This window comes from Mus pahari, chromosome 10 (assembly GCF_900095145.1).
Source record: "Mus pahari chromosome 10, PAHARI_EIJ_v1.1, whole genome shotgun sequence".
NCBI classification, from domain to species: domain Eukaryota; kingdom Metazoa; phylum Chordata; class Mammalia; order Rodentia; family Muridae; genus Mus; species Mus pahari.
The window spans coordinates 51,080,448-51,094,669 of NC_034599.1; the positions used below are offsets into that span (position 1 = coordinate 51,080,448).

The window sequence follows — 14,222 nt, forward strand, 5'->3', positions numbered from 1 at the left end:
CTCTCAGAAGTTTCTTCAGGGTATTCTTCCTCTCTATAGTTTCAAATTACTGTACCTGGCCCCTCGTGCTGTCTTCTCTCTCATAGGGATTCCTCTGTTGTTAACAGTTAACGTTACTGTCATTTTTTGCAGCCTTCTTAAGGACCAGCCTTATACCTGCCTGTACCCTCATACCTAAATTCAAGAACTGGCTCTTGTCATAGTTGGTTAACTCGATCTGAATTTGTTTCTATTCAAAGATGCCATGGAATGCAGGTGTCATTGTACCAGGGCCATGCTGTGAGGCCCCAGGTGTGCTATCACCTCTCTGAGCTACAGTTTCCAGATCTCTACAGTGAGGAAGCTGCTAAGGTCCCCTGACCTGAGTTTTGGTCATTGCCCAGGGCCAACTTGTCTCTCAGATGCTTGTAGCCCACCTGCCCCTCAAGTCCACAGAGCCCATGGTCCTACAGGAACCAGTAGGTCCACCTCCCACAGTGGCCTGTGCTTGGAGGGTTGTGTGTCCTTTTCTGAAGAACTGGCAAGACTTCACTGAGCCAGGCTGGGAGACCTGGGTCATCCTTTGATGGTGCCAAGTAGGGGCTCCCTTTGACTCTAAGTAAAGCAGTTGCACATTTGATATAACAAATAATCATGCTAGGCATGGTGACATACGCCATTAATTCCAGATCTTGGGAAGTAGAGGCAGAAGGATCTCTGAGTATGAGGCCAGCCTGGTCTACAGAGTGAGTTCCAGGGCAGTCAGAGCTATATAGCAAGACTCTTGTCAAAAATTTTTTGTTTGCTGCATTTGCAAGATCACATTATTTGCACCAAAGACATATTCAAACCACAGACTCATGGCAAAAAGATGTAAGTCCACACTTACCTCCCAATTAAACCAGAGAGAAGCCAGTCAGGTCCAAGGACATCCTGCCCACTCAATTAATTAGCATTTATTACAATCAGAAAACAATCTAATTCAATTAAAATGTTTCCACAAAAGTAGTTTAATGAGTCCCCGCATACCCCCCAAAACAAAACAAAACAAAAACAAAGCACACTCAACCACCGTGTTTATTGTGTCAAGGCAGTGTCACAGGGGGCTGGAATGCTAGCTAGCCTTTACTGGGCAGCACTCAGTAAGGCAGGGCCAGGAAAGGCAGCAGGTGGGTGATTGCGCCTTTTCATAAGAGCGAGGTGGGGGATGCTTAGTGGAATGCTTCTAGATTTAATGACCCTCTAACAACCAAAAACCAAAAAACAAACAAACAAAAAGCCCCAAAAAACCCTCCACCCCCCACAGAGCTGCCTTCATCCTAATTGCAGTCCCCTCCCACTTCAGCTCCCCACAGTGCTGGATACCCCTCAGGGAAGAGCCCCACAACCATATGGGGAAGGGGCCAGGTCTGGGTCCATCCCTCCTTCTGCTGCGCTGAGGCACCTTGAGCAGGAGGGGACTGTTAATGTGGCTTTCTGAAACCCAGTGGGGAGGCGATTTGGCAAGCTTGAGGAACTGCCATTCGAAAGCCACACACAGTTCTACTCCCCTGAGGTAGAGATTTGAGTCCACACTGCCTTTGTTCCAAAGATCCCTCCTTGGTTATAAAAACAGAAAGCAGAACCCATTTAGCTATCTGGTACTTACATATTTGAACACTCACCTTTGCCAAGGACTAGCCATTGCTGGGCTCTTGTTTCTTCATCCTTATGAAACCCTGAGATAACCCCAGTCCAACAAGGATCAGAGGGTGCCTGGGGACGCAGGGTTAGGGGAACTAGATCCCAAGTCCAAACCTGGGCAGCCAGCAATCTGCCCTTGGTAACTCATCTTTCAGCACAGAGAAGCTGGCAGGCGCTGGGACCCTTCAAAGGGACTTCTGCAGTCACTGGGCTGGTATGGCCACCGAGGCCCCTTTCAGAGATGATGTGTGGGGTTCTAGGGTTTTGCTCGGGAAGATGTGAAGCCTTTGTGCCATGGTCTCTCCTGGGGTCAGCATCAGAAGCCAAACTAGGGCCCTTCCTCCTGTTTAATTGCCCAGACATAAGCTTAACAGTCACCAGTGTTGGGCACCAGCCCTAAAATGAGCGCTGTCCATTTGATAGATGATGGGATGCCAGCAATATGATCTTCATTAAAAAGGAGACAGAGTCTGGGACATGGGCAGCTGACAATACATTAGTGGATGGTCACTTCTGAATGGGGACCAGGCGGGTCAGCTCTAATCTCTCAACTGTCTAGCCGAGCTGACATCTGACTGGAAACGCTACTCCAATGCTGTTAAGGCATGCCATCCTACCACCACCTTAGTTTTTCATTTCTCTCATCTCCAGGAAGGTTAAACTTGGATTTTCCCCACTTGTCTACCCTGCCTCCTGGTAGCTTATGTTCATAATAATTTGCATGGGCTCTTTATAACTCAGGATTTTAAGCCTGTGACTGCTGTGTTTGTTCAAAAAGCTTTCCTGGTTATTTACTTTTCAATTTGCTTTCTAATGTTTTCAGCGGGCAGAGGTTTATCATCTTTAGTCAAAGCCATTGATCTCCTTTCAGATGCCTCCCATTGCCTTTTAGCTTAGAAAAATCCTTTTTTTGACACAAGATGAAACACATATTGACTTAGAATTCTTTATAGTTCTTAGGGACTCTTTTCTTCTTCTCTTTCCTCAGGGGTGTGCATTTGGTTTGATGTGTTTGGGTTTGTATGGGTCTACAGTATGCAGACGAATTAGTGTCTGAACAGCCATACAGTTGTAAAGAGTATCTTGGACACTTTCTTCCCTATATTTAGTTTTGGCGGATCCTTCACTCTAGGTTACCCATGCTGTTATGCATGTTCTGTCCTTCCACATGCATGTGCTGGCTAGTTTTATGTCAATGTGACACAGGCTACAGTCATCTGAGAAGTGGGAGCCTCAATTGAGAAAATGCTTCTATAATATTGGCCCTCAGGCAGGCTCATAGGGAGTTTTCTTAATTAATGATTGATATGAGTGGGCCTAGCCCATTGTAGGTGGGGCCACCCCTGGGCTGGTGGTGCTGCGTTCTGTAAGAAAACAGGCTGGCTAGCCATGGGGAGTAAGTCAGTAAGTGACAGTCACTCCTCATGGCTTCTGCATCAGCTCCTGTCTTCAGGTGCCTGCCTACTTGAGTTCCTGCCCTCACTGCTTTTGATGATGAACTGATACATGGAATTGTGAGTCAGATAAACCCTCCTCTTCCTAGTTGCTTTTGGTCATGGTGAGTCACCACAGCAACAGCCACCTTGGCTAAGACACCGCTCTCTAGGGTTTTATTCGTCAAACCATTTCTAATGAGTCTCTTCACTTCCACACAACTTCTAAGAATCATCTACTCACTCTTCCAAGCGATTTGGAGAACCATTTTGTAATTCCTACTCCTAGCAAAAACCTGATATTCCAAATCCAAATTTCATCGAGATACTGGAGAGGAAATCTACTGGTTTGTCTTTGCAGCTCTCATGCTGCAGCTCTCGAAAGGTTTCTGGTTCGTCATATTTCATTTCTTCATGTCCAACTTTTGAATTTCATTTTAAAAAAATGGTGCTAGGAATCAAATACAGGGCCTTGAACATGCCAGGTAAGTGCTGTGCCTGGAGCTGTTTTTCTAGCCCCTCCTATTTAACTGTTCAGCCATCAGTCAGTTTGCGACAGGATGCCCAGAGTAGAAATGTTAATAAAATTCTTATGTGGTATACATATTACTATTTGTAGTGAGAAAGCTGCCTTTCAAGAGGCCTGGCATACTGTCAGCAAGCAAAGCAGTACGCAGAATCCTGGCCATAGAAAAGTATTACTGTTTTGTAAGTGGAACCCTACAAGGGTGTAAGGGTCAGTGTGTGTATGTGTGTATGTGTGTGTAATAGTTAGGTAAACATGGAGATACAGGATGACAGTTTTGCAGTCTTTTTTTTTTTTTTTAGATTTATTTATTATATGCAAGTACACTGCTGTTTTCAGACACTCCAGAAGAGTGGTGTCAGATCTTGTTACAGATGGTTGTGAGCCATCATGTAGTTGCTGGGATTTGAACTCAGGACCTTCGGAAGAGCAGTCAGTGCTCTTAACTGCTGAGCCATCTCTCCAGCGATAGTTTTATAGTCTTAATTGATGTCCATGTCTATGCAGGAAATGGAATGGTGGTGTGTGTGTGTGTGTGTGTGTGTGTGTGTGTGTGTGAGAGAGAGAGAGAGAGAGAGAGAGAGAGAGAGAGAGAGAGAGAGAGATTACCCTATAACTACAGAAAGGAAAAACAGAACACTTGGCTACCAGTTTTCTCCTTAGTTGTTACTTGGGTACAGAAGCTAGGGGCCCCTGTAGGGGGAACTGAAAGCAATGGATTCCTTCTGGATTAATGATTAGGGTTTCTTTATGACAAAATAAGGCACATCCCACCTGTAGGGTAGCTGTGTGCCTAGTGCCTGGCTGACCGAAGTTCAGTCGGACTCTCTGCATCTACCTCTTCCTTCCCTCTCTCTCCGCCATGCCAAGAAGCCATGGTTGCCAGTTCATCACCGTGAATACCTATCCACTGGAACAAAACCAGGCTACAAGATAAAGGCTTATTACAATACACTGGTTAGCAAGTTGGCCAAGCTTTGACCCTGTCAGAGTTGGGATCAGCACATGGCACCAATAAGCAGAAAACTAAAAACAAACCAAAACGAAGTCTCCTTTAAGCCTCTCCAATGCCCTCAGGGCACCTTCCCCGTTCTTCTAGTTTTTCCTGTTCTGGTGTCCTGGAGGCACAGCTGGCAGCAGCGAGGTGGGTGAGAAAGCACCACACACAAGATCATGCAGCTTTAGGTTCAAATCACTGTGAACAATGAAAAGGGGCATTTCTCTCATCTGAGAAATGATGGATCCGTCATATGGGTGGTTGAGTAAATGTTAGATCACATTTGAGAACACACATCAATCCAGCAGGTGTTGATGTGTGATGTGTGTGTGTGTGTACATGTGAAGCACCTGCACGAAACTGTTAATTCTGAGGTGCAGACTGGGGCTCTTTGGAACAGTGTACCTCTGTATATTGTTCTTGGAAGTGGCTACTTGTCCTGTCTTTGGTAGGCCAAAGAGGGAGAAGAGCCTGTGAGAGAAGCCAAGCTCAGACCCTCCTGCTATGGAGGGGGAGGTGCCCATGGCCAGACTCTGTGCTAGCGTCAGGTGGGATCTGTTGTACCAGGCAGGTTAAGACTGGGGAGAGATAATCCTCTATGGCTGCTGGAGTCTGAATGGATCAAAATGGGGGTGGGGGGTGGGGCTGGGAGGATTTGTGGTTCCAGAGCTGGGTACTTACCCAGCATCATAAGGTCTGTGAGAGACAGCAGAGGAAGGGGTGCGGGAGGAAAGGGAGAAGAGAGTACAGGAGACAAAAGGGCAGAAACCAGGTTTGAAGACACAGAGGGAGAAGTTAGACATCCATATCCTACATCTTCAGACAGTGGGGCAAAGAAAGGCCTTTCGTGAGCGTGATCACAGATCTCCTGGAGCTGGACTGACAGGTGGTTGTGATCCAACTAACACGGGAGTCACATCTGGGTCCTTTTCAAGAGTCGTAAATGCTCTTAACCCATAATCATCTCTCTAGCCCTGCCTGAAGGGTTTTGGCTCTCCCTTTGATTCTGGGCTCAAGCCTGGATTAGTAGTGGGGTGGTGGGAACTGACATACAGGAGGCCTCTGAACTACGCCCCACCCCCGCTGGTGAATTTCCTCTCTAGAGGTTCCTAGCTGCTTTGCTTACAGATTTCCCAGAGGCCTCCAGTTTTGCTCCTATTTTAAAAGATAAATTTTATTCTCATTGTGTTATAGCCATGAAATCCTGAAGCTTTTATTTTTAAATTATGTGTTATATATGTCTCTGTGTGTGGGCACCAGGAGATAGAGTTCCAGGCAGTTGTGAACTACCTGACATGGGCGCTGGGAACCGAACTCCGGTCTAGCACAAGAACAATATAAACAATGTTAACTGGAGATCATTCTTCACTGTGGGGTCTTTTCATTCCCGATCCCCTGGTTCTTAGGCGGAGACTAAAGGCCCCCATGCTTTCCAGCAGCTTTCACATGGCTTCCAGAAGACACAGGAACCATCCATTACAGGACTGAGGGTGCATGTAGAGAGGGTTATCTGGTACTGAGAAGCTCTGTCGTACCCAGACAACCTGTTTGCTTTTAAAAGTGTTTTGCACATTTGAGTTGGAGCTTAGCAACCAGTCCCTCTTCCGGGCTCTGCCCAGTGTGAAATTCAATTTTTAAGTTTTAGCCGTAATTGCTGTGAGCTGCCTTTAATGACAACTTGTGATCTGCCAACTGCTGCTCTTGGCTCCCAAGGTGCTAATGAAGCTCCTTCCCTGGAGGAATGCAGTATCACTTAGAGGGAAGCCTCCTGGCCGGGCTGGGGAGAGCACACATGTAGAGGCCCCAGGGCCGCGGAGACCTACGGATTCCAGGTAGGAAAGAAATCAGCTTCCCTGTAGCATGGATTGAAAAGTGACTCTGCAGGAATGCTAATGACAAGGGTCCATCTCCCCCAGCTGACCGCTGCCTCCCTGGACTCAGGTTAAGCCAACCATGACTGGCCTACACCCCCCAGAGCCCAAATCCTTTTAGGTCCCCAGTGTGGCTACTCATATAGCACTAGTGTTGGGCAGTTACCCAATCGTCGCACCACGTTCTCTGTGACCTACACTGCTTAAGCCCATGCTGTATGCAAAGCCTGGGCCATGTCTGGTCAGTTTGTTGACTCTTCCTCCTGGACGCAGGAAACACAGCTTAGAGTACACATTCATATGGGGTTTGAACCTCAGCAACATAAAACCCAAACCTGGAAGCTACCTTTCTGGGATAAAACTATAGAACAATGTTAGCGGCAGCAGTGACTGTCACTGCTCACTGCTGTCTTTTTGCCTAAACCAGATGGGCTTCTCTTTTGTTACCTGTTGGCTGCCTCTGGAAGGATGTGTCCTGTGACAGTGTACCTTAAGGACAGGCCTGATTTTGTAGATGATTGTGTACAGGTTTGTCCCTGCAGCCTGACTTCCTGCTGGAGGAGTCAGCCACATCTGCGGCTAGCCAAGCCAAGCCTCTCTAACCAGGCAGCCTGCAGTGACTGGACACCAGGGGGCGATCTCACCCAGCAAACCCGAGGAGTTAGCCACTGGCTCTTGGAGCCCTCCTTTTCTCCAATTACAGAGGCACTGAAGAGAAAAAAGTCTGTCGGAAAGAAATAAGAGTCCGGAGGGCAGAGGGCATGCTGGCGAAAAGCTACCCACTGTCACCTGTTTTAAGGACAGGAAGCCATCTTGGGAATGAGTAAGAGAGCAGTATCTGCAGTTAGACCCCACGCCAGCATGTCACTACGGACAAGTCACTGGAAGGACATGTACTTCAAGTCTGGGTTTTAGTGTATATTAAACGGAATTTATTTACACAGTAACGTGAGGCCACAGAGTATACAGCAAAGTACCACAGCAAACCAAAGGGAGGTGCCACTGGTGACATAGGGACCTGTTATTGATTCATACAATTGTGAAATACGAGAGGAGATGGGTAAAGCGCTGAAGGAAAAGAAACAAGATCTTCCAAAGCAGGTGAGGGCACTGCCATGGGAGTTAGTGCCATTAGAATAAGGACTGTCATGATTCAATTCACTGAGACAGGTGACATCTTGCTTCTGCCTCCACCTCCCAACAAAATGCCCTCTGTGTCATGAACAGAAAACCCAGCCCAGTGTCTATACACAACACTCTCCAGAACTGTCGGGGATGGGAAATAGGGAAGGAACAACTTGAGTAGGCTTCCTGAAGCTGTATGGTTTAATCTTTCAACAACACTACATTGAAGCCATAGGGCTGGCTTGACATTCAAGCTACCAAGAGTGCAGACACACAGACTTGCCACAAACCAACAGGCAAAGTGGATTTTCTGTACCACAACAATATTCATAGCAAAATATATAACTCTGCGATTCTGCTGGGTAAAAAAAAATCCCAACCTCTATTGATTCCCTGAAACTTTCTTGATTTAAAAAACCATGGGGTGGGTGGGATGGGATGGGAAGCAGGGACAGGGACAGACATAGAGGCTGCTGAAGGGGGAATGTATAAAGGACGCTCAGAATGCAGACCCCTGTGGCCCATCTGCATGGGCAAAATGTCCAGTGGCAGCTGATGCAGAAATCTCTAATTTAAAACAGCTGCAGGGGTAGGTGTGTAACAGCTGTATAGCACCTTAGACAGTCTGGGTACTTACATGTTAGATGATGGGGTGCCGAGTGAGAGTCACTTTTGTGGGAAGGTTCATAAAACAGTACAGTGGGTTAAGAAAATTTCCCAAGAGTTCTTTAAACAAATCTCTTGACAGCACCTCTTTTTTAAGAAAAAAAAAATTGCTGTAAACCCAAGCTTTGATATTACAGATGTGGTGCTCCCGTGTGTAAGGTCTGGTAATAGCCAGGCATGGTGAGCGTGGGCTGGTTAAAAGCTCCTTCTTATATAGCAGAGAATTTTGTTGCCGTCTGCTCTGGCTGCTGCCGCTCCCTACACCTTTTCTTCTGACGTACAAAATGGCCTGCTTGAAACTAACAGAGAACCTTTCTTTTTTTTTTGGGGGGGGGGTGGAGATGGACTTACCAGTTAGTTGACTACCTTGACCGTGGAATGTTTGCAAAACCCCTTCCTCTGGCATCTGTCACAGCTCACCCCCATCATCTGAGCAGCAGCAGGATGAGGAAGGCTCGTTTTCTTTGGTATAACCTGTCTAGGGTCCTGCATTATGGCTCATCTGACTCCCTCGGGGCACTGGCGTTGGTCCATGGCGTCCCCACCTGTGCACCGCTGTGAGTGTGAGCGTGTGGGCTTCAGTGCACTTGGGTTTGTCTCAGCGCAGTGCTTTGGGACTCTGAGAAAATGAGCTTCAATGAGGTAAATCTAACAACCCAGTTTTATGGGCAGCCATTCTATTCAGTTACGAGGCTGGACCAGAATCCCAATCCTTATCCACTAGTGAGAGGAATGACAAGCATGCCAGAGCTGGCCCAGAGAGCCGAATTCTGTCCTGTTTCCCACTGTGTGGATGCTTTATATGCCCAGAGTTACTTAGAATATAATGAAGCCTCCTAAATCCATCCCGGTTTTTGAGACTAGCCTGTATCTTTTCAGATCATTCTAGGTAAAGGCTAAGGGGAATCCTCATTGTAGGTTACCAGCTGATATTTGCTGATTTCCCAATACTGGATAAATCAAACTTGGAAAGCTTGCATGACTTACTACTGAGTGGGCTTCGAGATCATGCATGGGGGTTTTGTGATAGCAGAGGCTTTACTCCTAGAAGTATGGCTTCCCAGAGCTTTACAGTCCTACCTTCATGAACACCCAGAGCTCAGAGGCAGAACTGGCTCCTCTAGCCCGACAAAGGGAAGGCTGTGCTGACTAGATCTTGAGGGACTTCCTTCTTGGCCCTCAGCACCAGTGGTGGGGGGCACTCACTCCCCCATGACCTTATCCAGCCCATGTCCTGAGAACAACCCCTGACGCCCACTGCTATCCGTGTGCCTTCCGATCTAACTCAGCCTTGGGGTTGGTGATTTTCATGAACTTCCTGGCCTTCCCCACATGTCCATTTGATTGTTCATTTGCTCATCAGCTGCTGTCCTTTACGGTGAACTTTTGCACACTGTGTGGTTGCATGCATTCCCCAAGAGCTGTCTGGGGCACCGGGGACTATTCTCTCCATGGCTAGGTTACAACGCTAACAAGGCACCCTGAAGGACAGCGACTCTTGCTCTTGCCTGCTCTCACCACAGTCCTGTTTCTCTAGCACCTACATGTGCTGAGACTGTTCATGTGGCTTAAGGGAGAGTTCCAGTGGGGCTTAGTTGTTCAAACTCTCAACAGAAATGGAAGAATCTATGGCATAGACTTTAATAGAAAAGAAAAAAAAAATCCAGTCAATACAGATGTTACTTGTGAAAACTTCAAGTGCTATACTAGTAACACTCCAAAACTCATAATATATGTCTATATAAAATGTGTGTATGTGGCTACAGAGGGGCGGATTTCTTTCCAGTTAGTGCGTGAATCTAAATGATAGTGTACAGTAGCTATGACAATGTTATATGGACTGAATTCCATTATTTTGAGAAATGCTCAGAGGACCACCTGATGGACTTCTTGCCTAGAAGTGCAGTTCTTGTCTCTGCTCCGACCTAACCTGGACACCTTCTTCCCCACTCCCATTCTGTGGCCATTCCCCCAGACAGAATTAACTCCTGTCTCTAGAAAGCCGGAGGCCCTTTTCCTATTAGCTGGCTTTCATCTTTGTCCTTCACTAGTGCCCATAAGAATAGTGAGAGTCAGGTGGAGGGAGGATGCTCGGCTTACCAACGCAGTGAGACAATGGTAGCGCAAGTGTGCACATGTTTTCTACTCTAGTGTGAAAGAAGGCTGAACCTAAGATAACAGGGGTGTGTGGGGGGGGAGAAATTTCTACAGACAGAACAAACAGAGGAGCCTAGGGAACATTCTGCATTAAATATGTAACCTCATTAAATAGTCAACATTCAGATTTACATGGGCAAGGCACCATGAGCGTGACGTGGAGAAGGCACGTCTCAATCTGCATGCAAGCACTGTGGAAAGTGAAGGACTGTGCCCACTGACATGGTCAGTGGCCTTTATGCTGCCAGTTCAGTGCATCGTTAGGCAGGGAGTTCTGTGAAGATGGGCTATGTAAGCTGACTCAAACCCTAGCCTGCTGGGCATGGTGCAGCCATGACTCATGGCTGCCTGCTCCATGGTCATTCTGTGTAGGAGACACAAGATACTGTGGGTCAACCAGCCCTCTTTCCTGGGAGTCTGGAACGCTAGCCAGGAACACAAAGCCGTCCTCCATATGCAGCCTCACACATACTGTTCTCTTTTAAAATGCATAATAAAATACATTCTCCTTTTTTTGATCCTCTTTGATAAAGGTGAATCACGTGAAAGGCTGTTAAAAAATGTTAAAAGTCTACAAGTTTCCAAGGCCACTAAGGTGCCACCCAAATAATACTGCACAATCAGTCTTGGCTTTAAGACAACTCTGCGCTGGTGGACCAGGGCTTTCTGGGTTTCCTCACTGTCAAGGTACACAGAACGGGTCTGTCTACCCCACTATAGGTTGCATTCCCAGAACCCTAGCTCCAGCACGTGCATGCAACATGGTTACACACGCATACACACTTACCATTCAAGTGACTCTTGGGATTTCAAGGTTGAAGTAAACAGAGACTCACAGCTTTGAATAAAACAAGCGCATAAGCGTACACACACACACAGGTGGAAAGGACACTCGCCTCTTAGCGCAAATATGTGCCAAGGGAAGACAGGAAGGTTTCTGTAGTTCTCACTCAGGGAAAGTTGCAACATAAACACTGTAATATACAGCTTAAAAATACATACAAAAATTGCACATAATTCACGGGAGAGCACGGGCTCCACGGGGAACAACTCTCACCCACTGCAGCCATCAGCCTTCCTGTGAGCTGAGCTCCAGACCCACTGCAGAGTCTTAGGAGCAATGTGCCACTCACTCTGGGAGGCAGTCTTTCTGGAAGAGGCTGGCACTCCAAGGAACAGGTCAGCCATCTTCGTGGCCTTTCCCATTCCCCTTGCCTTCTGGCCATTCTAATAGCCAGCTTTGGGTAGCTTTCTAAGGTGATGGTGACGCTAAACGGATAACCTTCTCACTCAGGGCTGTTGCTGACAGCATTTGGCAGACTAGTTAATACTGGCTTACTGATGGAAGGAAGCTGGCCAATTACTGTTTGTGGGGGAAGAAACTCTGACTCAGACAGACACCACCAGGCCTGGCTGCCATGCGGGTAGGTCTGACAGGAATCAAAGAACAGTACTTGAAAGTCTGTTCCCTGAGGCCCCCTGGAGAATTGCACACATAAGGACATTATTTCTTCATATCCTGCCAACTATTCATAATCTCTGGACTGTATTTCATCCTGCTGAGGCATCGGTGACATCACCTTTGGTCAGCTTTGTAATGGACCACAAGAAGTGGATGATAAATCCAAACTTCAGCAGGTGGGACAGGGTGAAGGTGAAGGACAGTGAAGCAGTGACAGCAGGGTTGTGGCTGCCGAGTGGCTCTCTATGCAGTGTCCCCTCCTTTCACTGTATGCCAGAGCAAAGGCTAGTTCCCAGTGACTACAACGGAGTCGAGAAGGATAATGGGATGTCCTCCCGGGAAAGAGGCAGTCACTGATACCTTCAAGGGAGAGGAAATCTGCTGTGAGAGCATTAGTGGATGACAGCTGACGTTGGTGACATGTGTACTGCTAGCTAGTTAACGCAGGCGAGCTTCAGAGTTATGGAAGAGGTGGACGCGGCTTGCTGAGATCATTCCGCGGGAGCTGGCCCTTCATGGCTGTGCGTTTTTCGTTTTTTACTCCACGTTTGTGAGACTACTGGGATGACAAGTGTTCCTGGGAAAGGCAACTGCATGTTTGTGCAGCTAAACTGCTGTACAGTAAAGAAACACTCAGCCTCTCACTGTGGAAAGCTGTAGGTGACCTTGCTGAATGGCGCCCACGTCCCTGGACAAGGGTGGCAGTTGGCTTCTTTCCTTTCCTTGAATTCTGAGTGAATGCCAGGACAGGGACACGAGGGTAACATGAGGAAGGTGGAGATATTTAACAATAAAAGCAACGCCCGGGCCATATTAACGGTATTGCAGGATTTTGACAATATAGCTCAGGGAGTCTGTAGTGGCAAACGCCAGATACTGAGCACAAAGCCAGTCCTCCAGGCTGACGCCCCCCTCTCTGTCCAGGGACTTCTCGGCGAACTTGATCATCAGCAGGGTTCGCTTGATGTCCAACCAGTTTTGGAGCAGAGCGTTCTGTGTGAGGGTTGTAGAGGTGGTGACGATTTGAAAGAGATCTTCTCGGGGGCCCCAGAGCAGACACTGGAGGATGCCTTTGGCGTCAGAAATGAGGATTCGCTCAGAAGGGTTGGGGTTCAGGAGGCAGCTAGCAAGCTGCTGCAGACCCCAAGAATACGGGGAGCGGAGAGGGATCCGAGGCAGATCTGTGCGCGTGTACTCCTTCTCCTTCAGCTCCGGGTTCTCGTCAAAAGGGTTGGGCAGGTGCAGCATCTCATAGATGAGGATGCCCGTCTGGAATTCATCACACTTCTTATACTGGGTGGCCGTGATGATCTCTGGGGCAAGGCGGGACTGGTCTCGGAGGATCTGGGGGTCCACCAGGTGGCTCTTCTGCTTGGCCTGAGAGAAGTTACTCACAATGAGCCTTGTGGGACAAGCTGAGGTGGGGCAGGGGTCTGCAGGTGAAGGGCCCTGGGCGGGTTGGTGCTGGACAAGCAGCAAGTTCTCCAGGCGAAGATCACAGTGAGTGACGTGGTAGGGCTTGAGGTGCTCAAGACCGGAGCACAGCTGTAAAAGCAGCAGACACACTTGCCTCTCATACAAGTCAGGGCTGTTCCCATGATGGGCCAAAGAATCTCGCACGAAGTCGGCCACAGTGAGATGGGGAACCTCCCTGGTGATGACCACAACATGGCTTCTTTGCTTCCTGTTTGTGACTTGTTGGTTCTCTTTCTGGGATGGCTCTGTTTCAGAGCAGGGCTCAGGATTTCCCCCCGCAGTTTCCGCTTTCACCTCTTCCTCGCCGTCTTCAGTGCCATCCTCCGCCTTTTCAGGAGCATCAGGATCCTCCCAGGGAAGCAGACGACTAGGGACTTCAGCAAGGAAATGGCCACAATCCTGCTGGATGTTAAAATGCACAGGCAGACTCTGCCGGACAGCCAGGCTATGGTAATACTGCTGAGACTCCTTAGCTTTGCTCTTACAGATCTGAAAGAGAGCAGGAGGCACACTTAGACTTCCCATAAGCAGGCACACGAGGTGCAGAGGATGACTGACTGCAAGGTGACTCATCAGGAACAAACAGTACACAGTAAGTCTTCAGAAAGGGTCTGGGCAGCCAGCCCATAAGTGACTACCATTTCTCATGGACCCCACATTCAAGGCTATGCTCAGTGCCTTACGTGCACCACTTCTAGTCTGCACTCAGTGCCTTTCATGCACCACCTCTAGTCTGCACTCAGTGCCTTACGTGTACCACCTCTGGTCTGCACTCAGTGCCTTACGTGTACCACCTCTGGTCTGCACTCAGTGCCTTACGTGCACCACCTCTGGTCTGCACTCAGTG

The 14,222-nt window shown here is 48.1% G+C and overlaps 1 protein-coding gene across 8 annotated transcripts in view; it reads right to left on the reverse strand.

Annotated features, from left to right (window-relative positions):
- Nucleotides 1-7,398: 7,398 nt before the first annotated feature.
- The window catches only part of Peak1 (pseudopodium enriched atypical kinase 1), a 217,288-nt gene continuing 210,464 nt past the window's right edge, over nt 7,399-14,222 (reverse strand). For 7 of the 8 annotated variants that reach the window (XM_029543521.1, XM_029543520.1, XM_029543522.1 and 4 more), the window contains one exon: nt 8,510-13,864. In XM_029543521.1, the coding sequence (XP_029399381.1) occupies nt 12,713-13,864 (1,152 nt within the window). In that variant the 3' untranslated portion in view covers nt 8,510-12,712. Of the gene's footprint in view, nt 13,865-14,222 lie in introns of all 8 variants that reach the window. The other variant, XM_021207022.2, reaches the window with a different exon arrangement.